Here is a 23,110-nt window from a genome sequence, read left to right as displayed (position 1 = left end):
CCTTCACTCAGTTTCGACTTTTTCCCTTCCTTCCTCATTCGCCTTTGTGTTTTAAACAAATGGTTTTTGCTTTTTTTGTCCCGTTCTTGGCCCCACTCCCAGCTAAGAAGGGAGACTCAGCTATCCTAAGAAACCAGCTTGTCTTTTTTCGGTTGTGCTTAGAGCCCTTCAAATCGTTCTCGGTCCATGCCAAGCATATTCTCCAGTTAATCCTCCAGCCTCTGGAAGTCTTTTCCCGTCAGCAGTTGGCGTCTCAAACCCCCCAAAGATGTACTTTTGGGCGTGGTTTGGGCTCCAGGCAGCAAATACGTAACAAAACACAAGATGTAAGTCTAACATCCCAGTGTCTTATTTCCCCGTTACGCAGTTGACTGCTGGGACGGTCCAGAGGGCGAGCCTATAGTCCACCATGGCTACACCTTGACCTCCAAGATCCTTTTCAAAGATGTGATTGAGACCATCAACAAGTACGCCTTCATCAAAAGCGAGTATGTGTTTTCCACCTTGAGGACTAGACGCCAAAGGCAAAAAGTTTACCTTAATGATACTCATTCCTTTATTTTCCTCTTTGCAATCTTATTTTCTGCTGAAAATTCTGCACTGGGGGACAGGGTTGGAAATAAACTCCAGCTTATGATAAAACCAGCTCTCTCTCTCTCTCTCTCTCTCTCTCTCTGTGTGTGTGTGTGTGTGTGTGTATTCTCTGATTCCCCTCACAAATGTATCATCAGATTCAACCCTTGTAGACTATGTAAATATTGATGACAACGATGATAGTACTTATGTCTTAATATTACATGCGTACGTGGCTTTCCTGATCTTCCCCACAGGTACCCCATCATTTTATCCATCGAAAACCACTGCAGTGTTACCCAGCAGAAAAAAATGGCCCAGTACCTGGTGGAAATTTTGGGGGACAAACTGGACTTGTCTACCGTCGACAACGAGGACCCCAATGAGCTGCCTTCCCCGGAGAGCCTCAAAGGGAAAATCTTGGTTAAGGTAATCAAAGATCAACTTAGGCACAGATCAGATTTGGTTGGCGTCCCTGGGAGCCAGGATGTGACCCAGACCCTCCTCTTGATCTCTCCCAAGGATGTGGTCGCTGTATTTAAGCCAAACGTGTCCAATTAAAATCAAAAGTCAAAGTCAACGGGCTTTATTTAATCATTGACCAGCCTTAGGTAACACAGGAGATAAAATAAGATCAAAGGTAAGCTACAAACAATAAAAGAAGGGAAGGGAAGATCGAACGTAGCCAGCACTGGTGAGACCTGCTTCCTTAGGTAAATCACCTTGAACACTGAGACCATTAACCCTAAGGCCCCAGGGCAAAGCCATCATAAATGAAGCTAGAAAAAAAAGATAAAACAGTCCTTGTTTATGACTAAACTTGGAGCAAGTTTAATCAAATCGCTTTCACAAAAGGTGGCAATGTCACAAGAGAACACATCAACACTGGAAGGTTTTAAAGAAGAGATTGGACAACCATCGGTTTGAAACGGTGTGGGGGTCTTCCGCTTGAGCAGCAGACCTTCCATCTTGATTATTCTTGATTAAAAAAAAAAATTAGTTAATCCCTCCTTTCTTTCCTTTACCTTCCTTCCCCCCTCGGTTCTGTTGCTTTTTACGCTGCTGGAGTTTAATGCCTTTTGCCCAAAGAGTTTTAGACAATCTGCGGCAGCTGACCAGTTCTCAGTGATTGGATTTTGGAGTGGAGTGGCTGGCTTATCCGAGAGACATTGGCCTCTCGAAAGCAATCCATTTCCACTCAGCTTTGATCAGCGCTTCGGATTCCGCGTTGCTAACGGAGAGCCCAGCTTCTGCGCCCACCGATCAATCCAATCCCCTTCTGGGATTTCGTGGCGAGGATTATCGATCGATAAATATATTTCTCTGTTTGCCCTATTTGAAGCTCTCCCGTTTCTTCGAGCTGAGGTCTAGCTGGAATGAAAACAACTTGGCCACAATTGGAAGCCACGTTGATGCAGACCTCAAGAGCCAGATGGAGGGGAAAATCTTTTAGTGACTTCCTGGCCACTTCTCAATTGTCAAGTATCCGAATGTAAATCACGTTGACCCCTGGGATGAAAATGGTCCTAAATCCCTTTTTCCAGTGCTGTTGTAATTTCAAGCTGCCACTAAATGAACTGTTATAAGTCAAGGAGTTTCTGAGAGATGCAAGAATATCCCACCATGATAATTTCGCAGAAAGCTGTTCTCCTTTAAAAGAGTAAGAAAGTGAATGAGAACTGATGGGAAACTTTGGAAATTAATAAATATGAGGGGTTTTTTTGGGGGGGGGGAAGGTAGAGGAATTCAGCCAACAAAACAAAGTATAGAGATACAGGTTCCATAAAATGGAACCAATGTTCCCCTGTTCAGCCCTCCTCTCCTTCTGTTACATTTCCTGGCTCACTCAGCCCAGCACTCTTGGGCCCATGTTACTCAGCCCAATCACTCTCGAGCCCATGCTTCCCCCCTCCCCCAAGCTCTACTTAGTGGACTTGATTCAATAAGCATGCAGGGGGAGAGACAACTTGGGAAGGATGAATTATGCAAGAGATAAATAAATGATATTCTTCCTTTTGATTTTGGCACAGCCAGCGGGAGTGCCAGTTGGCCGTTGGTGTTTATTCCTCTCCTAATGACACGTGTTGGCATTCTAGGGGAAAAAGCTTCCGGCCAACATTAGCGATGACGCCGAAGAGGGCGAAGTATCCGATGAGGACAGCGCGGACGAGATGGACGATGACTGTAAGCTGATGAACGGGGATGTAAGTATTGAAATGCAGGCAGAGTTGGAATGTAGAGTTGATTCTTGTTGACCAAACCCAATGACATTAATGTTGATCTGAGGAAGAAGAAGGATGGAAAATGCTTTTTGCCAAGGTTTTTTTTAATAAGCATATGAACAGAACAGAACAGAATAGAATAGAATAGAGCTGGAAGGGACCTTGGAGGTCTTCTAGTCCAGCCCCTGCTCAGGCAGGAGAATCTATACCATCTCAGACAGGTGAATGTCCAGTCTCTTCTTAAAAATCTCCAGTGATGGAGTGCCCACGATTTCTGGTGGCAAGCTGTTCCACTGGTTGATTGTCCTCACTGTCAGGAAGTTTTTCCTTAATTCCAGGTTTCTTCTCTCTTTTATCAGCTTCCAACCATTGTTTCTCGTCTTTCCATCTGGTGCTTTGGTGAACAACCTGGCCCCCTCTGTCTTGTGGCAACCCCTCAGATACTGGAACGCTACTATCATGTCTCCCCTACTTCTTCTTTTCTTTAGACTAGCCATGCCCAAGTCCCGTAGCCGTTCTTCAGATGTTTTAGTCTCCAGGCCTTGGATCATCTTAATTGGTCTTCTCTGAATTTTTTTCCAAACTCTCAACATCTTTTTTGTGATAAGGTGATCAGAATTGGCTGCAGTATTGCAGGTGTGGCCTCACTAGGATTTTATAAAGCGGTGATATTACTTTGCGGGATCTTCGTGAACTTTGGATGTTCTTGTTTGTGTCGAGGTGCTCATTTCAAACACTCGTTCAGAGACTCATCAGATCAGAGTTGACAAGTTCTTAGGAGTTCGGAACCCAGGTTTGATCTTGGAGGCACAGAGCCTACCAAAACTGTTGTCTTAACCATTTTGATGGAGGAGAACCAGTCAACTGAATTAAGATTTTTCACCATGGAGATAACGGAGTAACAGCTTCTGTAGACTTCCTTGTTAGTGTATTTATTTTCTGAACAGCACTTTTCTTGCTTCAGCACCTTGGACAGTGCCCTCCTTGTGTCAAAAGCTGGAACACACCCTCCAAAAATATATCTCATCCCAATTGCTTATCTATTGGATACACACTGCTTATTTCTAGGTGTTGCAAAAGGTAATAAATCTAATTGAAACCTTGAAAGTTTACGGGTATTTTATATCCCTCCAGCTGAGTTTGAACGGCAACTTTTAGCAGCCACGTGGGAGAGAAATTACCTTCTCCGCTTCGGTCCAGATCCTAATGCGAACAATTCCTGTGTTTTGTGGTGTTTCTTTATTAAAAAAATTATATATACCCTCTGCAAGCAAGCATCTGGATGGCCAGCTGTGAACGGCTAGTTATGCTCACCAAGGGCACATCCCAAGCCAAGAAAACGGCCGCTTGTTTTATTTTTGAGAGCATTAATTGCCGTGTGCTTTGGCCAATTAAGGAAGCAAAGGTTGTGCTCTTTGTAAAGTACAGCTTGCTCGACGGAGGATGCAAAACCAAGCGAAAAATATGACACAGGCGGCGAGCCGCGTAATGCGCACGTTTTAGCGTGCCCTACTTTTTTAAAAAAAGTATCCGTCACGGAGAAAGCAGCCAAAAAGAACAGGAGTTTAATATTGGTCTCAGCAGAATTGAGGGCTCTGAAAACTTTCCCAGTCTCCTTCCCCCCCCCCCAAATTGCTTTATACTTCCCCCCAAAAAATTCCTTTTATACCTTTGCAATCCACAAACAAGAATAATCTGAATCACTCCTGATAAGGCAGAGGCAAAGCTAATTTTGCTCTCTTACTCTTTGAGTCTGTCTGGCATCGACCGTGCAATTCTTGAGATGTTTGGCAAAACCCATCAGCCTTCATTTGTTTTGACATTTACCTTGTGCCGAATCCAAAAACAATTGAGGGGAAAAACACCTGGGAACCGCTAATCAAATATTCATAGGCTTGTCACTCAAGGAACTCTACGATTGTGATTGATTTTTAGCTGCTTGGTTAAACCAAAGTCATGTTTGAAGTGCACATGGGTCCTGAAAATACCTGCGTAATATAAGCAGGGAGACTGTGTATTAGTCTGCTGAGAAGAAAATGGGATTAATTTAACTTTGGCCTTTGTGTGCTTCTTGGCTTTCCTCTTTTAGTTCGCTTTTGCCAGTTACAGATAGTCTTGACTTACGACCGCAGTTGAGCCGGTTGCTAAGCAAAACAGCTGTTAAGTGAGTTTTGCCCCATTTCACATCCTTTCTGGCCCAGCTGTTAAGCCAACGACTGCAGCTCTTAAAGTTAGTAACACAGTTGTTAAGTGAATCTGACTTCCCCATGGTTGTCAGAAGGTGACAAGAAAAATACTTAGTGTTGTAAATATGAGTCAGTTGTCTGAATGTGGATCACATGACCACGGCGATGCAGCGGACTTAAGCGTGCAAAAACGGTCACAAGTCACCTTTTTCAGTTACGCTGTAACGTCGAACAGTCGCTAAATGGATATTATGTTGAATACCAGCTGGAAAAAGAACCAAGCAGGGCTGCATTTTTGTCCCGTGTAACGTCCACTTGTTTTTGGCTTCCAGGCTTCTTCTAATCGGAAACGGGTCGAAAACTTTGCCAAGAAGAAGCTGGATTCTCTGATCAAGGAATCTCAAATCCGGGACTGCGAAGACCAGAATAATTTTGCCGTCACCACCTTATCGTCCTCGGGGAAACTGAGGAACAAGCAGGATCTTAAGAAGGTGATTGTTTGGGGGGGGGGGAAGAGGGGTAGCCCATCTGAAAAGCTTCATGCTAAAATATGAATAATACGATAAAGTTTCGCCCCCCCCCCAAAAAAAACCCGAACCCCAATAGGATAACGGTTTGGTAAAATATATAAATAATGTGTCCCTCCAGAGGTTTGGCTTAAATATTAAAATTGCTGTAGGATTCTCTAGCCCAGGGGTCTCCAAGCCCTCCTGGTCCGTGGAACGGTACCGGGCTGTGGCATGTCAGCAACCGGTCCGCACAAACAAGCAAAGCCCTATCCGAGGGATGCAGGCAGCACACAAGGCCCGGCTAGGGATAGGATGGGGTCAACCTACTAGATCTGTGAACTAATCCAGATGTTGTGGCAGTTTCATCCCTGGAGGCTTTTCAAGAAGAGATTGGACTGCCATCTCTCAGAAACGGTGTAGGGTCTCTTGCTCGGGCGGGGGGGGATGGACTAGATGACCTACAAGGTCCCTTCCAACTCTGTTCTTCTAATTCTAACAATTAGGAACCAGGCTAGCTTCTCTTTCCTGGCCTTCCAGCTTTTTGGCACCGCCGGGGGACAATCTTCCCTTCCCTTCGACAGCAGCTTTAAGCTCCGTTCTGCCTTTCCTGTAATGAGGTTTTGATTTGGTCTGCCCCCCCTTCCCCCCCCCCGTGCCCTATTAATCGCGTCTGTTCCAGCAGGAGGGTTGATCTATAAAGAAATGATACAGGTATTGCCAGGCATTAGAAATCGAAGCCCAAGAGCCGGGCTGGCCTTTTCGCGGGCCTGCTTCGCTAGAGCTTGATTAGCCCTTTTTTTTTTTCCCCCTTGACAAATGGTTTATTAATGATTTTTTTGCTTTGCAGGAAAGCAGGTGAGTGAGATTTTGGAAGAGCACTCTGCTCTCGTCGGGGGGGGGGGTGCCACCAGGGTGAGGTTGGGAAGGCGAGGAACACGCACAGTTGGTGTGCGCCCCTCTTTGGCAACCTCGCTTGCCCCAGACTTTTCATACGTCTGAGGTTTTATAAGGGCGCTGCCCTCCCTTCCTCCCAAATCCTTATATGTTAGTTTTCCAATAATTGCCAGATTTCTTACACCCTCAGAAACTCTTAAGGCTTGAGCGTTGTAACCACCAGTACTGCTTTTTTTGTGTGTGTGTGTCTCTCTCTCTCTCCCTCTCCCTCTCTTCCTTCCTCCCTCTCATCTCTCCCTCTCTTCCTCCCTTTCTCTCTCCCTTCCTCCCTCCCTCTCTTTCTCTCTCTTCCTCTCCCTCTCTTCCTTCCTCCCTCTCCCTTTCCCCCCCCTCTCTCCCTTTCCCTCTCTCTTTTCCTCCCTCCCTCTCTCTCTCCCTCTTTCTCTCTTCCTCCCTCCCTCTCTCTCCCCCTCTCTTCCTCCCTCTCTCCCTCTCTCTTCCTCCCTTTCTGTTCCTCTCCCTTTCTCCCCCTCTCTCTCCCTCCTTCCCTCCCTCTCTCCCTCTCTCTCCCTCCCCCTCCCTCTCTCCCTCCCCTCTCTTTTCTCCTCCCTCCTCTCCCTTTCTCCCCCTCTCTCTCCCTCCTTCCCTCCCTCTCTCCCTCTCTCTCCCTCCCTCCCTCTCTCCCCCCTCTCTTCCTCCCTCTCTCCCTCTCTCTTCCTCCCTTTCTGTTCCTCTCCCTTTCTCCCCCTCTCTCCCTCCCTCTCTCTCTCCCACTTTCTCTCTTCCTCCCTCCCTCTCTCTCCCCCTCTCTTCCTCCCTCTCCCTCTCTCCCTCCCTCCCTCTTTCTCTCTTCCTCCCTCCCTCTCTCCCCCCCCTCTTCCTCCCTCTCTCCCTCTCTCCCTCCCTTTCTGTTCCTCTCCCTTTCTCCCCCTCTCTTCCTCCCTCTCCCTCTCTCCCTCTCTCCCTCCCTCCCTCTCTTCCTCTCTTCTCCCTCCCTCTCTCCCCCCCTCTCTTCCTCCCTCTCTCCCTCTCTCTTCCTCCCTTTCTGTTCCTCTCCCTTTCTCCCCCTCTCTTCCTCCCTCTCCCTCTCTCCCTCTCTCCCTCCCTCCCTCTTTCTCTCTTCCTCCCTCCCTCTCTCTCCCCCTCTCTTCCTCCCTCTCTCCCTCTCTCTTCCTCCCTTTCTGTTCCTCTCCCTTTCTCCCCCTCTCTCTCCCTCCTTCCCTCCCTCTCTCCCTCTCTCTCCCTCCCTCCCTCTCTCCCCCCCTCTCTTCCTCCCTCTCCCCACCCAGGCTCTTCATCAGCGACTGTCCTACGTAAAAGGCTTTGCAGAGGATTTGCTGGCATATTCTGTTGTGTTAGAGGGGTGTCAGAGTTTTTTTGAAAAAGTCTTTTTTTTTTCTGGTCACCGTAGAACAAGCACGGGGAGATCCTGGAACCTGGCGAAGACGGGATCCTCAGCAAACGTCAGAACCGATCCCTGATGGGAAGCTTGACCAAACGCAAGGTTGTTCATCTTTTTTTGTGGGGGGGGGAGAGGGTCTGGAATATCTTATCCTGGGTTGGGGATAATTTTTCAAAACTGCAAGCCGGAAAAAATGAGGACAGAGCGAGCGATTCTTTGCCCGGAGATGAGCTTTAGCGAGAGTGATCTCTCCTTCGTTACAACAAGGCAGCTGAAATGTGTTTTCCTCCTTGCCGATTTTTATTTTTATTTTTAACCCCAGAAAAAATCCAGCAAGCTGAAAAGGACCCCAAGTTTGGAAGATGGAGAGGACGACCTTGAATGCCAAAGAAACTTAACTAGAACTTCTGTCCTTTATAGCAAGTAAGTTTAGGGGGGAAAAAATACTGGTTTTTTTTTTCAGTGCTGTCATAACTTCAAACTGTTGTAAGTTGAGGACTTTAATACAAATCACCGGCATGGGTTTCGGTTTTCTGCAGCAGGAAGAGCCAAATTTCACCTTGGCGATTTGTTCCTCCCTGCTCACCGTGTTTCCCCTCCACCCTGCATGAATGGGCGGATCCCTTTTGATCAGGGATCCCTTTCAGCCATTCCTAACCTTGTTTTTTTTTGGTCCTCCCAGAACAAATCGGCAGAAGAAAACAATGAAACTGTCCCGGGCGCTCTCGGATCTGGTGAAGTACACGCGATCTGTGGGAAGCCACGATGTGGAATCGGAAAGTAAGTTTGCCTGCCACCTTCCCTAGAGCCGGACAAAAGCCGTGAGCACCTTGGTGGAAGGGATGCATGGGAACGTGGAACGGTTCCTAAGCAACTGGCCACTAAGCTGAGGACTATCTGCAAATGAAGTTAACAGGAGGGACCTATATCCCACTGGTATCCGTGGGGAAGAGGTTGCCAGATAAATGGAATGGAATAGGAATATAGAATAGAATAGAATAGAATAGAATAGAATAGAATAGAATAGAATAGAATAGAATAGAATAGAATAGAATAGAATAGAATAATAATAGTATAGAATAGAATAGAATAGAATAGAATAGAATAGAATAGAATAGAATAGAATAGAATAGAATAGAATAATAATAGAATAGAATAGAATAATAATAGAATAGAATAGAACAAGAATAGAATAGTAGAATAGAATAATAATAGAATAGAATAGAATAAGAATAGAATAGAATAAGAATAAGAATAGAATAGAATAGAATAGAATAGAATAGAATAGAATAGAATAGAATAGAATAGAATAGAATAGAATCAATGCCAATGGTGTTCAAATGGTGCTCCAGTTGTTTTGGGATTGCACCCAAGGTGCCTATTGCTATTGGTGCCATCCTTGCTTGCCTTTGCCACAGTCTTTCTATTTCTATTTGTAGGTCATTGTATTTTGATGATGATAATGATGATTGTATGCATCCTTCTTTCACCCCAGTCTCTTCCAGCTGGCAGGTGTCCTCCTTCAGCGAAACGAAAGCTCACCAAATCCTCCAGCAAAAACCAGCCCAGTATCTCCTCTTCAACCAGCACCAGCTCTCCCGGATCTATCCTTCTTCCTACCGGGTGGATTCCAGCAATTACAACCCTCAGCCCTTCTGGAATGCCGGCTGCCAGTTGGGTAAGGAATCCAGATGTTTTTAGCCCCGAAGCCCACTTCCCTTCACGCTTCCGTGCCTCTGTTCTGCAACCCTGTCCCTGAGAGGGATGAAGGAGGAGGAAATGGAAGATACAGAAGCCAAGCAAAAGGAGAAGTTCATTTTGGTGGAATTTGTCCTGGAGGGAAACTGTAAAACAGTGTTTCTTTCTCTCTCTCTCTCTCCCCCCCTCTGTTTATTCGCCCAGCTGCTGTTTTGAGTCCGGTTCTTAAAATTAGCTGGCGGAGAATGAAGAGAAAATCATTGCTCCCCCCCCCTTTTTTTAAATTTTTCAGTCATGATGGTTCCTCTTAATATCATTTTCTGAAAACAAACTAGCTCTTTTTGCTTAAAAGAGAGAGAGAGAAAGAGGAGGAAAAGAAAAAGAAAGAAAGAAAGAAAGAAAGAAAGAAAGAAAGAAAGAAAGAAAGAAAGAAAGAAAGAAAGAAAGAAAGAAAGAAAGAAAGAAAGGAAAGAAAAGAAATGCTTTCCAAAATGGCTGGATCAGAATTTGCCACTTATAACTTCATTTCTCAGTTATTCAGCAGTAGCACTTAGATTTATATACTGCTTCACAGTGCTTTACAGCGTATTTGCCCCCAACCTGGGTCCTCATTTTACTAACCTCGGAAAGATGGAAGGCTGAGTCAAGCACGAGCCGGTCAGGATCGAACTCCTGATGGTGGGCAGAGTTTGCCCCGCAGTCCTGCATTCTGACCACTGTGCCACCACGGCGCCTATATTTCCCATGTTTCCTTCCGTTGCAGTGGCGCTGAACTACCAATCCGAAGGGAGAATGCTGCAGCTCAACCGCGCCAAGTTTGGCGCCAACGGGAATTGCGGCTACGTCCTCAAGCCCAGGTGTATGTGTCAAGGTAAGAAGGTGAGGCCGTCATCGGCACGTCTGTCTCGTTCACAGCCTCCCCCAAACACCGATTGGAGTCCTTAACTTCACATCTAACTGCCCAGTAAGGAAGGTCTTCCTGGTTTGTTTCTAACTCAAAAGAGGAATTTCGTTTGATTTACTGACTCCCCAGGTCTGCCGTTTTTAAAGCAGTGGATCAACTACATGTAGGGACTCGCCTTCCTGGCTCCAGAGACCCCAACCGACGTGAAATCCCCGTGTAACTTCTGCAAATCTCTTCCAGGGATCTTCAACCCCAATTCCGAAGATCCTCTGGCTGGCCTGATGAAAAAGCAACTGGTCCTGAGGGTCATCAGTGGACAGCAGCTCCCGAAGCCGCGTGATTCCATGCTTGGAGACCGAGGCGAGGTAGGGTGATCTTAACCCAGAGTCCTGTGGGAGGGGACGGCTATCCAGAGGGAAATAATACATAGCCCTTAGACTTACATACTGCTTGCCAGTGCTTTGCAGCTCTCTCTAAGTGGTTTACACAGTCAGCCTGTTGACCCCAACAATCTGGGTGTCCTCATTGTACCGACATCAGAAGGACGGAAGGCTGAGTCAACTTTGAGCCAGACAGGATCGAACTCCTGGCAGTGGGCAGAGTTTGCCTGCAGTGCTGCATTCTAACCATTGAGAAAAAAGGGAGGGAGGGAAAGGAAGGAAGGGAGGGAGGGAGGGAGGGCAATAGTCGTAGCCCTTAGACTTATATACCACTTCATCATCAAGGGTTTTTTTTCTTTTTTTTTCTCCCCCCCCCCCCCCGAGAAAGTGAGTTAGTTTGCAAGCTGGGTTTCAACGTCCCTCCTTCCCCCTTCTGACCACTACAAGATCCATCCTGCAGCTTGGATTTTTATTTTAATTTTTAAGAAAGATTATGCAACCCATTCCTTTCCCTTGGGGGGGCAGGGGCGCATTTAGCAGGTGCTTGGCTGGTTCTCTTTGTGCAAAAAATAAAAAATAAAGAGCCCAGTCCACATTATTGTCCGCAGGGTGCCTCTGGGGAATCAGGAAAGTTCTGCCAAGACCTTCCATCAAAGTGACAAGCCTCTATTCAACAGGCCTCCCTGGAAAGCAAGGGGGTGGGGTGGGGGGTGGGGGGTGGAGGGAGAGAGACTGAAAAATAAATAAATAAAACTCCCAGCAAACGAGCCCCAAATCTCCCTGTAAAACGACATTTAAGCCGCTGAGTTGTCAGAGCCAAGATGGATGGCTTTCTTTGGACGGAGCCTGTTTGAACGGGGTTCTGTTCCAAATTTTGTCTTCTCCCCTCTTTCCCCCCCCCCATCCCTTCCCAGGATTTATTTTGCCTGTGAGCAAAAGTTGTGTCTTGTTTTTTGTGTTTTTTTTAATTGGGGGCTACGAGTAATCCTTGTGGGTGGTTTCTTTCTCCCCAGCTGTTAATTGGCCTGTCCAGAGGGGGGAAAAATAGCATTGAGTTTCTAATCATCCCTTTCTCACTTGGGGGCCAGTCTGAGTATCAACGATGGGACTGGCAGACCGCAACACGTAGGTGATGCGTCGTCGTGCATCTAAATAAACTCTAATGCCCTCAATTATTTTCCCCTCTGCAAGTTTGCTCGAATAAAAGTATTTTGATTCTGAATAAAAACAGCTTTCCAGTGTTCCCCTTGTGCTGCTCCAAATATAGATTACGTCTCCTGGGAAAGCCCGTGCTTTTATACCTTCCTTGAAAAATGTCCAGGTTGCTCCAAATTACGGATTTATTCTTCCACTGATTGGTTTGTTAGCTTGAAGATCAAAAGATGGTTTATCTCAGCAGTAAGTGAGTGTTTAAAAACAAAGAATCAGGGCGTTTTGAGACTCTCTCTTGTATATGTGTCGTTAAGCGGAGGAATTGCACTGGCGATCTTTGGAAGGACTACGTGGAAGAACGTGGTCCTTCTCCACTATCTCCAGAATCAGAGGTCTTTGGGTGGCAGATGTGCAGAAGGTCTCTTCTCAGATCTTAAGAGAGCTACCTTGTCAGTTAATTAAGATTTATGGCCCAGGAAGAAAGCCACTGAGTTGGGGAAAGATGCACGGTCCAGCTGTGCTTGGTGACATTCGTATTTGACCTCTTTTCCAGATCATAGATCCGTTCGTGGAAGTCGAAGTGATCGGCTTGCCCATGGATTGTTGCAAAGAGCAGACCAGGGTTGTGGACGACAACGGTACGGCTTCTCTCCCCTTCATTTTGACTCTCCCTTTCCCGCCATCTCTGTTCTGTGCCTTCTGGTGCTTTGAAGAGTAAGTCGATCCCCTCTTCTCTGTGGAATCTATAGATACCTCTCTATGGCTGGCTGAGGAATTCTGGGAGTTGAAGTCCACACATATCTATCTATGGCTGGCTGGGAGTTCAAGTCCAGCCATCGTCAGGCTGCCAAAGTCGAGGAACACATGCCCAGTAGATCACTCTTGGAAAGGTCCATTCTCCTGACCCTTGGTTTTGCAGGTTTCAATCCGATGTGGGAAGAAACTTTGGTTTTCAACATTGGCATGCCAGAGCTGGCCCTGGTGCGTTTCCTGGTCTGGGACCACGATCCCATCGGGAGGGATTTTATCGGTCAGAGAACGATTGCGTTTACGTCCATGATGCCAGGTAAGATGCACCTGTTCGTATAACCGTGTGTGTTAGTTTTTTTTTAATTTTTGTTCCCCTGCATTTCCTCTGAGGCTCTGAGAATTTGCCCGTGAAGGTAGGTCCCAAACAGACAATAAAGAGGGAAATGTTTGCTGGGTGTGCCCCCAAATCTTTGAGAAAAATCTCAAATCTCGAAAACCCTGGAGAGACGTCGAGCCAGTTAGTTCTTGGAGCATTTGACGTTAGTGGAAGCCGCAGAAAAAGGACCACGGATATCCTCCCGTTTTCTCTCGCCCTGTTCCTCCTGCCAGCCATAACCAAAAAGGCATCTCCAAATTGTTGGTTATCTCTGCCAACTGGCTCATCCCCAGATCGGTGGAGAAAAACTTCAAAGCATGGGCGTTTGTGGGTGGCGGGGGTTTATTTTTGGTTTTGCCTTAAAACGAGGCTGTCGTTTTCATTGGCAGCCCAAGATTGGCTGCCATTAATGCCAGTAATGACGTTACAAGCCAGCTGGAGGAGGAACGCCTGCAAAAATTGGGGGGTTATTAATGGGACTCTTTCCTCCTCCCCCCCCCCCCCTCCATTCCATCTCTCCCTTTGGGCATCCGAATGTACGCGCATCCGCCAGGACCTTCCCAGCTCACATAACACAACACACACGCCCCGTCTTTCCATCTGTCCCCATCCTTTATCCTCTTCAAAGCTGGGGAGGAAAGGAGAAGATTTTCAACGGAAAGGGGGAGGAAAAACCCTCCAGGTGACACTGAAAGAGAAGAACGAACAAAAGAGACGTGAATTGTGACATTCCGGATGGCTTCTGGGAGAGCCAGCAAATCAATTAGAAAATATGTGATTGTCAGCGGAGACTCCGTTCTTTGATAACTGGAGAGAGAGAGAGAGAGAGAGAGAGAGAGAGAGAGAGAGAGAGAGAGAGAGAGAGAGAGAGAGAGAGAGAGAGAGAAGCTGCTGCTGAATTCCACAAAGGAGCATCTCCACTGACAGATGCATTGTGGTCGCAGGATATGAAAGAACCGGCAATAAATTAAACATCTGGAAATTTCTGAGACCCAACTTGCTTTAATGCCAGCACTGAATAAGCGGCAGCATCCTCCAGTAGTTTTGGATCCCCCAAGAGACTTCTCTTTATATATATATATGTGTGTGTGTTTGTGTGTGTGTGTTTGCCTTCATTCATTCATTCATAATATAAAATACAAAAAGCCATCATCACCCTCATTTTAGCCATTCTCCATCCACTGCAGGAGAAAGGCCTTCCAACCAAGACAGACCTGGACTTCCCTTTGCCAACTGGGCCCGCCCTACTGGGCTGATGTGGTCACTCCATTTTGTTTTAGATCTCTCTTGTGGATGCTTTTGATCAAGCGGGATCCGTTCTAGGACTGCCTTGGTCCACCTGCCGTCCGCTCTTGCTATGTGACCAGCCCATTCCCAATTCCATTCTTTCCCTTTTGGGATGGCATCATCTTTTTTCTTAATGGATAATTCCTCCTTAACCCAAGATAAGCTTGACTTAGGGTGTGCCCAGTTCCGAGCGCCTTCTCTTAGCTTCCTTCTCTGTCATTCATTGGCCACCCATTTTTTTTTGACACCTCCCTTCTTCCGGATCCTGGTCATGGCTCAGCTTTCACTTTCATCTGCTCTCCTTCCTCTTCCCTCCCCTTGCAACCAGATCTTCTCTCTGACCATAAATGGGGGAGGTTGGGAGACCCCAGAAGGGATTTTGGGTTAAATGAGACGAGAAGCTCTCGCTCACCCCGCTTTCCTTGCTTCCAGGCTATCGGCATGTCTACCTAGAAGGTATGGAGGAAGCTTCCGTCTTCGTTCACATAGCCGTCAACGACATATGTGGTAAGGTGAGTCATCCTGAAGTCCGAGCCGTGCAAACCTGTCTAGAACTTAAGATGTCTTCCAGATGAGACGGTTGACTTGTCCTTAACGGAAGGAAGAACCAACGGTGCCCCGTTTCTCTGGCATTTTGAAATGATTTCATATCTACGGAGATTCTCCATCATCCAGGTCGTGCTGGTCCCAAAGGCAACTGGATTTTCTTAGTTTTTTCCCCCCCCTTATCCAAGAAGCTTCTTTGATTCTAACTGAAGAAGTTAGAACCGAAGAACCTTCTTGGATAAGAAGCGAAACGTTTTCAAGGAAAAACACCTAGAAAGTCCAATTGCCTTTTGGAAAAGCATCTTTGGGACTAACACAGATATTTCTGTAATCAGGTGGTTCATATATACATATATTTTTTAAAAAAATAAATCAGTCTCAAAGCAATTCTGAGCAAGCACCGGGTGCTTTCTATCTTTGCCCACAAAAACTCAGCAACAAACCTAATCCTTGCTGCAGTTGTATGGATTCCTGATGATCAGCTGATCCAGTGCTTTGGGAAATTCTTATCCAGACTGAGAGTGAGTCGTTTTTCTCAGCTAGTTACACCGCCAGTGCTCCTGTGTTCAAGGGTCTTTTAGCGCTTGAGAAGATGTAATTACGTTGCTTAGGAAGAAATTTGTCATTTTTTTTCACTGCAATGATTGACGCGTGCAACACGATCTGGCATAACTGTGTTAGCAATTTCTGAATATAGTCAAATCACAGGATGTCTTGGTTTAAATGCACATCAAGAAAAACCTCACCGTTCCGATAAGGGTTTCTTCTATTTTCTTTTTCTTTTTTCTTTTTTAACTCTTTTCTAAAAGCTGGACCTTCAGGAAAAAAAGGTCCATGCTGTAGCTGTTTTTTTTTTAATTTATTTCCCCATCCAATTTTATTCTCTTCCCACCTCGATTAAAAAATGCAAGTCCGCTTTTCCGAAATTTCTCTAGCCTTTCACTACTTTGCAAAACCCAAGCTGACTCTCTTGCGTTTGCGTTTTGGTGAATTGCAGGTTTTCTTGTGCCTGTTTTACCAAACGGTCCCTGAATGAACTGTCATAAATCGAGGAGTATTTGTATGATGGAATTCTTTTTGGGTTGGGGGGGAGGATCTTTTTGAAAAGGAAAGCTGGTTTATTGGCACTTTAGCTCTGTTTGATTTCTCAGCCAGGGGCTGAGAAAGCAGATCTGGGCGTCTGTTTGGAGAGATCCCTTCTCAGCCGATGGGCTCTTCCCGGACAATCCCCCACTGAAAGCCAAAAACGTGCCAGGAGGCGGGGAGGAGCAAACAAGCGAGTCTCTGTCTGCATTTAGAGTTGGCCCATCCGATTCCAGGTGCTGCAAATCCCACAGAGAAGGAGCCGTGCCGGACGGGCAACGTTGCATAGCAACGTTTTGGGGTGTTGGGGGGTTTTTTTTGCAAAAAAACCTGGCATTAGGCCCCCTTTCTCTCCTTCCAACAAGGAGAACTGGAAGGGGAGAAGTTAACACGTTAAGTTCAAGCCTCTTTCCAAACTTCCTTCTTTTCTCTCTCGGCCAAACATCTGAGGGAGAGTTGGAGGGGGGCCAGCTGCGTCGTTTCAAACCCTCCGACAAAAAGAAGGCATCTTGTCTGGAAAATCTTCCGCTTCTAATCCCTCTGGTCTGGTCCTCAGTGTTAAATGAAATTAAAGGGGGGGGCAAGCTTCCTGGCGGGCCTTCTGCTCTTCTGCTCCTTCCCTTTCCAACATCCACCAGGGAAAAGCTGTGCAGGGTTGTTGGGGGGGGGAGCCCAGCCCATCATTCCTTTCCACCTTGTACTGGATCAGGCCCCGAATGGGGGTTAGTTACCTGCAGGGGAGGGGGAGGAAATTTGGTAGCCCCCCCCTTTCCTCCTGCAGTTGACTCATTTTGTCGAAAGATTCCCCCAGCCTCTGTCCAAATAAATGTTTCCAGTTTTTCATCAATCCGGGCGGGGGGGGGGGGGAGAGGATGGATCGATCCGTTCTTGGCCAGGAGTCAGTTAGATGCCATAGCGCTTAATAAACTGGAGCAGGAAGGAAAGAGGGAAATTGGATTTCTTCCCCCCCCTCTTTCTCTCTCAGTTTGTCTCGGTTTCTCTCTCTCTCTCAGTCTCTCTTTCTTGGTCTTTCTGTCAGTCTCTGTCTCTCTCATTCTGTCTCTCTCTCTTTCTCTCTCTCTCTTTCTCTCTCTCTCTCCCTCTCCGTCTGTCTGTCTGTCTCTCTCTCCCTCTCTCGCACAGAGTCTAACTGTAAGCTTAAGAGCCCTTTGCCTTAAAAAAAAAAAAAAAGACCTCCAGAAAGTGAATTATGTCGGTGTTAATTAAGTAGAAAAGTAGTCCTGTCAATTGTCCTTCACTTCAAATAGACACAGCAGAAGGTTGTGTGTGAGAGAGGGGGGGGAGAGGGAGAGAGAGAGAGAGAGAGCGAGACAGACAGACAGACCGACCGACCTTAGGAAAGAGCTTCTGCTGGACTCGAAGGAATGAGAGCCTGACTCTCAATGCATTGATTTAGATTATGAGGACTAGAAACTTACTTGTCCAGAGAGGCAGGACCATTATTCGATGCTATTCTGGTTTGTTTGTTTGTTTTTTGGGGGGGGGAACAACATTGACAAACAGCATTGATTTTAATGAACTAGCCTTTGCCCAGAGACAGATACCCAGAGCATTTGAAGCTTACCTATCTCTCTATACGGCAGGCAATTTTCTCCCTTGATTAACCTCCTTTGATCAGCCCCCACCAAATTCCTGCCCTCTTTGATTTCTCCTCTTCCCCCCCCCCTTCTTTTTTCTTCTGCTTGAGTTGCTTCCTGATGGATAGTTTTAATTTGCAGCTGACTGACACAGGCCATTTTAAAAAGCTGGGGGGACTTGCTGGCTTCCAGTTTGCCCAACACCATCCCGCCTGCATCTCGTCCTGTCTTCAGAAGCCCCCTCCCACAGCAACTCGTACGCTCGCCTTAAGTCCTTCCCCCCCCCCTTTCTCTTTTTCAATTTCCCCAGCTGATTTGTTTTTTGATTGCTTTATCTCTGATCTTCTTGTTTTTTTTTTTCCAAATCGCTTACCTACCCCTTGTTGTGTTCTCATTAACATTTCTCCTGCCCCTGACTTTGTGGGCATCAATCTACTAATTATGGAGTCTAATCTTTCCAGGGAAGAGATTCCTTCATTTTGTGCAGGTGAACTCTGACCCTGAGCCTAATCCTACTGAATATGGAACCAGATCTGCGCAAGGGATTATGCTATATTTTTCTGCCTCTGGGAGGGACAAAAAAGTCTTATCCAACTGCTGCTTTTTTTTTTTCCTAATTAGACTTCTTTCATTCCAAATAAAATTTTAATTATACAGAAAGGGGACTTTTCACCTTGCCTTTTAAAGAATTTGAGTTTAGTATGGAATATCCTTCTGCTAACTGTAAAAAATCATGACATCCTTGGTGAAACGCCATTTTTGAGATTGCCAGTCGAGATGGTTCAAGAACGTCGTTCTGTTTGAATCCACCCGTTTTGTCCTTTTGTTTTGGCCACCCCCTTTTCGGACAACATCCAGCCGTTTGGACAACCCTTTGTCTGGAATGGTCTAGGGTAGCGGTTCTCAACCTGTGGGTCGGGACCCCATTTGGGGTCGAACGACCATTTCACGGGGGTCGCCAAACAACGCAGTCCGCCATTTCCCCCCCCCTTTTCCTTAGCTGTGCTCCTCCCTTTTATTCTATTGGCTTTTGAAAGCCAATAGAATAGACTCTCTTGAATAGAGTCTAATTCTATTGGCTTTCAAAAGCCAATAGGAATTGTCCAGGCTGTCTCTGCCCTGCTGAGCCCGCCAACAGTCCCATTCTGCAAATGGTGCTGCACCAGTTGAGTAGTCCTCGACTTACGACCGGTTGGGAGTCGCGGCATTAAAAAGATTGAGAACCACTGATATAGGGTGTCCTGCTTGAGCAGGGGGCTGGACTAGAAGACCTCCAAGGTCCCTTACAACTCTGTTATTCTGTTATATCTAAGTAGATGATGGTACCCTCTCTCAATTTTAAGCGCTAGTTTCATGAAGGTGGTAAGTAAATCTAGGACAAGAATGCCTAGCTGAGCAATTGGGGAAACGGTCTCTAATGCAAAGTCGTCACACTTTTTAAGAATTGTTTGGTACGCTCAGAAAGCCACTTTGCTCTTTTTCTGCCTCCCTGGGGGGGATTGAATAATGTCAAAGTCTACCTTGATCCCTCCTCTATTTTGTCTCTCTCTCTCTCCTCCCCCCAACCCCTTTCGTAGTTTATCCCTGTTTATTTGTGTATGTGGGTCACGTGCCCGACCCTTTCCTCAATCTCTCTTAGGGCCGTCTCGGATTTGGCTTCTTCTTCTCCCGTGTCTCACTTTCTGCCTTTTACTTCTGTCTGTTTGTGATTGCAGTGGCCTTCTGTGTGTCAAAAAAAGTCTCCTTTTAGAAGCAGAACAAATTTAGACGCCACAAAGGTACCCCCCTTCTCCCTTCCTCGACACCCAGGAAGGTCTAGTGAGCTCGGAGCATCACCACGCTTGCATGCTTCCGTCCACCCGAAAACATCATGAACATTTTTTTTGTGTCTTTTCCCTGATTTAGCTTTACTTATTTTTTTTTTCTCCTCCTCTTGGGGAAAAAAAAAACAAACCAACAACGACACACACACACCCCAAACTTCCACTCATAACATGGATTGCGACATTTCCCGGAAAGTTTGCCAAGCCGTTGAACCTCTAGACTTTCCCACGTTTATCAAGCAGATCCAGGATTCCCCACAGGCTTCCCCAATGTTTTTTGGTGTTTTTTTTTTTTTTAAATTCTAATTGCCTTCCTCCGTGTTTCTCTAGGTCGTCCTCGACTTAACGCAACCCCAGCCCCAAGGAGTATCCCCCACCCCTAATGAAACCCACAATTTGTCCTGTGGGTTATTTCACCCTCCGTTGAAGGGTCCCCACCCTGGGCTTGATCCCCCGCCCCCGGGTGCAAATATGCTGGATCTTCTTCTTAAACGGCTTCCTTTCTTTTTTTTTCTTCCCCCCGCCAAATTTGCACTGGATTTGGGATCTTGAATCGCTCGTTTGGATTCAAGGGTCAGCGAATAGCCTCACCGGGGGAATGTGTCGAGTGACCTCAAGGGGCTGATGGGAAGGGAGGGAGGGGGAAGAAATATCACTGCACACCACTGCATTCCATCAGTGGGGGAGGGGGGGTGTCTTGCATTTCTTGGGAGGTGGGGATAATCCCTTCCTCCATTATCTGTGTATGTTGTACATGAGAGATTTCTTGCTGATTTTCTATCTATCTATCTACCTATCTATCTATCTATCTATTGGGTTGTCAGCTTGATAGTTATTCTGTGTATTTGCCAACTTCCTTCTAGCCCTGATGATGTTCCCTAGTTGGGTTATGAAACGTCTGCAAGAAAACCCCCAAGCTCAGAGAGCATTAAGGACCTCATAGTTCTCCTCCCCCCCCTCCTCCTCCCCCTCCTCCTCCTCCTCCTCCTCCTCCTCCTCCTCATAAACCCACTCCCTTCTAGCACTGATAATGTTACATAGTTGGGTCATGAAACGTCTGCAAGAAAACCACCCAGCTCAGAGAGCACCCAGGACCCCAGATGTTAAAAGGGTTCCAACACTCAGATGGGCCTGTGCAGATGTGACCTTCCTCATAATTACGGGGGGGGGGAACCATCATTTGGGTTAGGAAATGTAAACAGCCGGGGAAGGGCGGGTGGCTACAGCTGTGAAGTCTTGAAACCAAACTGCAATTCGTATCTTCCTCCCAGTTCTGCCTTCCAATCCAACCGGGATTAGCCGAGGCTACCCTGAGGTTAAGAACATCTTGCATTATCGCTGCTCGGTGGGGTCTGGTTTGTTTTGGTTTTCTCCCTCGCCGCGCCGGGGAAGAAGCATACCTGCTCTGTGATGGCTTCTCTCCTTCTTCTCCTTCTCCCCTCCCCCCCAGGTCAAGCAAGCGCTGGGCTTAAAAAGTCTCTTTCTCAGAAGTCCAAAGCAAGCCTCGCTCGACAGCCATGTTGCTGGTCAGCTCAACCGCAAACATTCCTTTAGCAGCCAGCTCCTACGGCGGACGGCCAGCGCACCCACCAAGAGCTTGAAAAAGCCCAAGATCGCTCTGGATGCCAGAGACAGCGGTTCGGAAAGGGCCAGCAAGGACCCCGCCCTGGAAGACACCTCCCACCCTCGCTTTGACCAAGAGTCCGACTGCCCGTCCCCCGCGCCCTCTCCTTCCCCGGAGGGGGTCAGCCGCCAGGAAGCGGAGCCCGAGGAACCCAGAGGTAAGGCTCGCAGTTTGGGCAGAGAGCAGCGCAGCCACGGCCAGGGCTTCCAGGACGCCACCTTCAGCGAGCCCATCAGGAGATCCAACCGGGTCTGCCTCCAGGAGAAGCCAGCCAACGAGAAACAGGGCCTCTTCACCCGCTGCGCCGGCAACCAACCGGGTAGGGTCAGCGTGGCCACCTACTGCATGAAGTGCGTGGTGGGCTCCCACGAGGGCCCCGACGTGGAGGGCCAGTGGAGCGAGCCCAGCGGCGCTCAGCCAGCCGCTGGCGAGGCTCCGCACTGTGGCTGCTGTGGCGTACTGGCCGGCGAGGAGCGGGTGGAGCTCAAACCTGGGGGGATCCGGGAACAGCCCCGAGCGCGCTCCGATCTGCACCTGTGCACCAGCTACGGGGCCACCAGGAGCCTGCCCAGCCCCTGCCAGCCCTTTGGGACCTCAGGGAAGAAAAAGGGGGATTCCGCGTGTCTCGGGGCCAAGGACCGGTCCTGGCACCGGTGGCGCCCTCCGCCTGGCAGCAAATACCGGAGTACCGTCAACCTGGTGGGTTCCAACAATGGGTCGGTGTCCTCCAGCTCCGGCAGCTCGGAGAGCCTGGAAAGTCCCAGTTTCTCCAAAGGCTGGCCGGAGAGCGCCCGCAAGCCGGCAGGCACCCTTCAGAGGGAAATGAATGCCTTGTTTTCTGAAAAAATGGAGGAAATTCGCAGTAAATCCCCTATATTCTTTACTGGTAAGAGCAGATCTCCCGCGCCCGACCCGTCCATTCCAGATCGTGCCGTCGTCTCCCCGTAGAAACCTCCGCGCTCCTTGTCCCACCGGTTGACGTGTGGCTCGGCCACTTGAGCGTCGTCCTTCCTTGGTTGACCGTCCAAGCATGGGGTGGCCTCTTCATTTCTGCTGGGGGGCTTCACCGTAGCCGAGTAGTGACTTCCCCTGCATGCCAGCCTGTCTCCTGTAGCAAACCTCAGGTTGTCGTGGTGTCCCTTTGTGTGTTCAATGCATGCCTGTGATCCGAAATCCGTTTCTAATCCAACCAGATTTGCTGCCTCAAGGAAAGCAAAAATTTAACTCGCTTCCTGGTCCCTTCGTTGTTTATTACATAAATAGGAATTCTGAAACGGGTTTCCGAGTTCTAGTCAACGGCTTCCTTTGGGTTGGGAATCGGGAGTGGTGGTTAATGCTAATGGGGTCACCCGAGCTGTCATTTTGAGCTAAGGACACGGGGTTGGACTAGAAGACCTCCAAGGTCCCTTCCAACTCTATCATTCTCTATTCATATCTCAGTAGATTTAGAATTTACATTATCATCCGTAATCCTGCCTCCCCCCCCCCCAGCTCTTTCTCTTGAGTGTCTTCTGGTTGGTCAAAAGCGAATTCTCGGGATCAGCACGTTGAGTCAGTCTCATTCCTTCTCACTAATTTATTCTCTGTCCCTGAACTAACTGGGTTTTTTTTTCTTTCTTTTTTTAAATTTTCCCTCTTCTTTTTGTGTCCTGTTCCTCACGCCCTCTTTTCCCGCGTAGTTAAGAACTGAAAGGATGATGGAGTCCCAGGTAACTGATGAACTTTGCTGTTGACTTTCAGTCGTGCTTTCCTTCGCCTGCTTTCTCACCTGCTCTAAACAGGGCTGGGGAAATTCCGGGCCCGTTAGGACCTACGGACTTCAACTCCCAGAAGTCATTGAGCCAGCATGGCTGGCTCGGGAATTCCGGGAGTTGAAGTCTATAGGTCCTAAAGGCACCATAGTTCCCTATCCCTGCTCTACGGTTTCCCCTTCCCAGCTTCACACTAACTGTCCGAAACTTTTCCTGCATTGAAAGAATAGGAAAGACTGGTAGCTTTTTTTTTTTTTTTAGATTTTGCCTGCGGTTTGTTCTCCAAGTTCGTCTTAATATAATTCCTGAACGTTTCGTTACCAAACTACATAACGTCATCAGCAAGATTTCC

At 47.5% G+C, this 23,110-nt stretch overlaps 1 protein-coding gene across 11 annotated transcripts in view; it reads left to right on the top strand.

The window, feature by feature from the left end:
* The window catches only part of PLCH2 (phospholipase C eta 2), a 108,355-nt gene that overhangs the window by 82,773 nt on the left and 2,472 nt on the right, over nt 1-23,110 (top strand). For 6 of the 11 annotated variants that reach the window (XM_039367802.1, XM_039367803.1, XM_039367806.1 and 3 more), the window contains 14 exons: nt 368-488; nt 831-1,002; nt 2,670-2,777; nt 5,314-5,472; nt 7,796-7,888; nt 8,109-8,209; nt 8,469-8,566; nt 9,282-9,464; nt 10,248-10,355; nt 10,629-10,753; nt 12,474-12,558; nt 12,840-12,986; nt 14,766-14,845; nt 20,834-21,164. In XM_039367802.1, coding sequence (XP_039223736.1) covers nt 368-488; nt 831-1,002; nt 2,670-2,777; nt 5,314-5,472; nt 7,796-7,888; nt 8,109-8,209; nt 8,469-8,566; nt 9,282-9,464; nt 10,248-10,355; nt 10,629-10,753; nt 12,474-12,558; nt 12,840-12,986; nt 14,766-14,845; nt 20,834-21,164 — 1,911 coding nt within the window. Of the gene's footprint in view, nt 1-367; nt 489-830; nt 1,003-2,669; nt 2,778-5,313; nt 5,473-7,795; nt 7,889-8,108; nt 8,210-8,468; nt 8,567-9,281; nt 9,465-10,247; nt 10,356-10,628; nt 10,754-12,473; nt 12,559-12,839; nt 12,987-14,765; nt 14,846-20,833; nt 22,717-23,110 lie in introns of all 11 variants that reach the window. The other 5 variants (XR_005559703.1, XR_005559704.1, XM_039367809.1 and 2 more) reach the window with 4 other exon arrangements.

This window comes from Crotalus tigris, unplaced genomic scaffold (genome assembly GCF_016545835.1).
Source record: "Crotalus tigris isolate CLP2741 ecotype Arizona unplaced genomic scaffold, ASM1654583v1 scf7180000020588.15403103151:6194809, whole genome shotgun sequence".
Taxonomy (NCBI): domain Eukaryota; kingdom Metazoa; phylum Chordata; class Lepidosauria; order Squamata; family Viperidae; genus Crotalus; species Crotalus tigris.
Note: the sequence above shows the minus strand (reverse complement) of the source record. Positions and strands in the feature narration are given on the sequence as shown.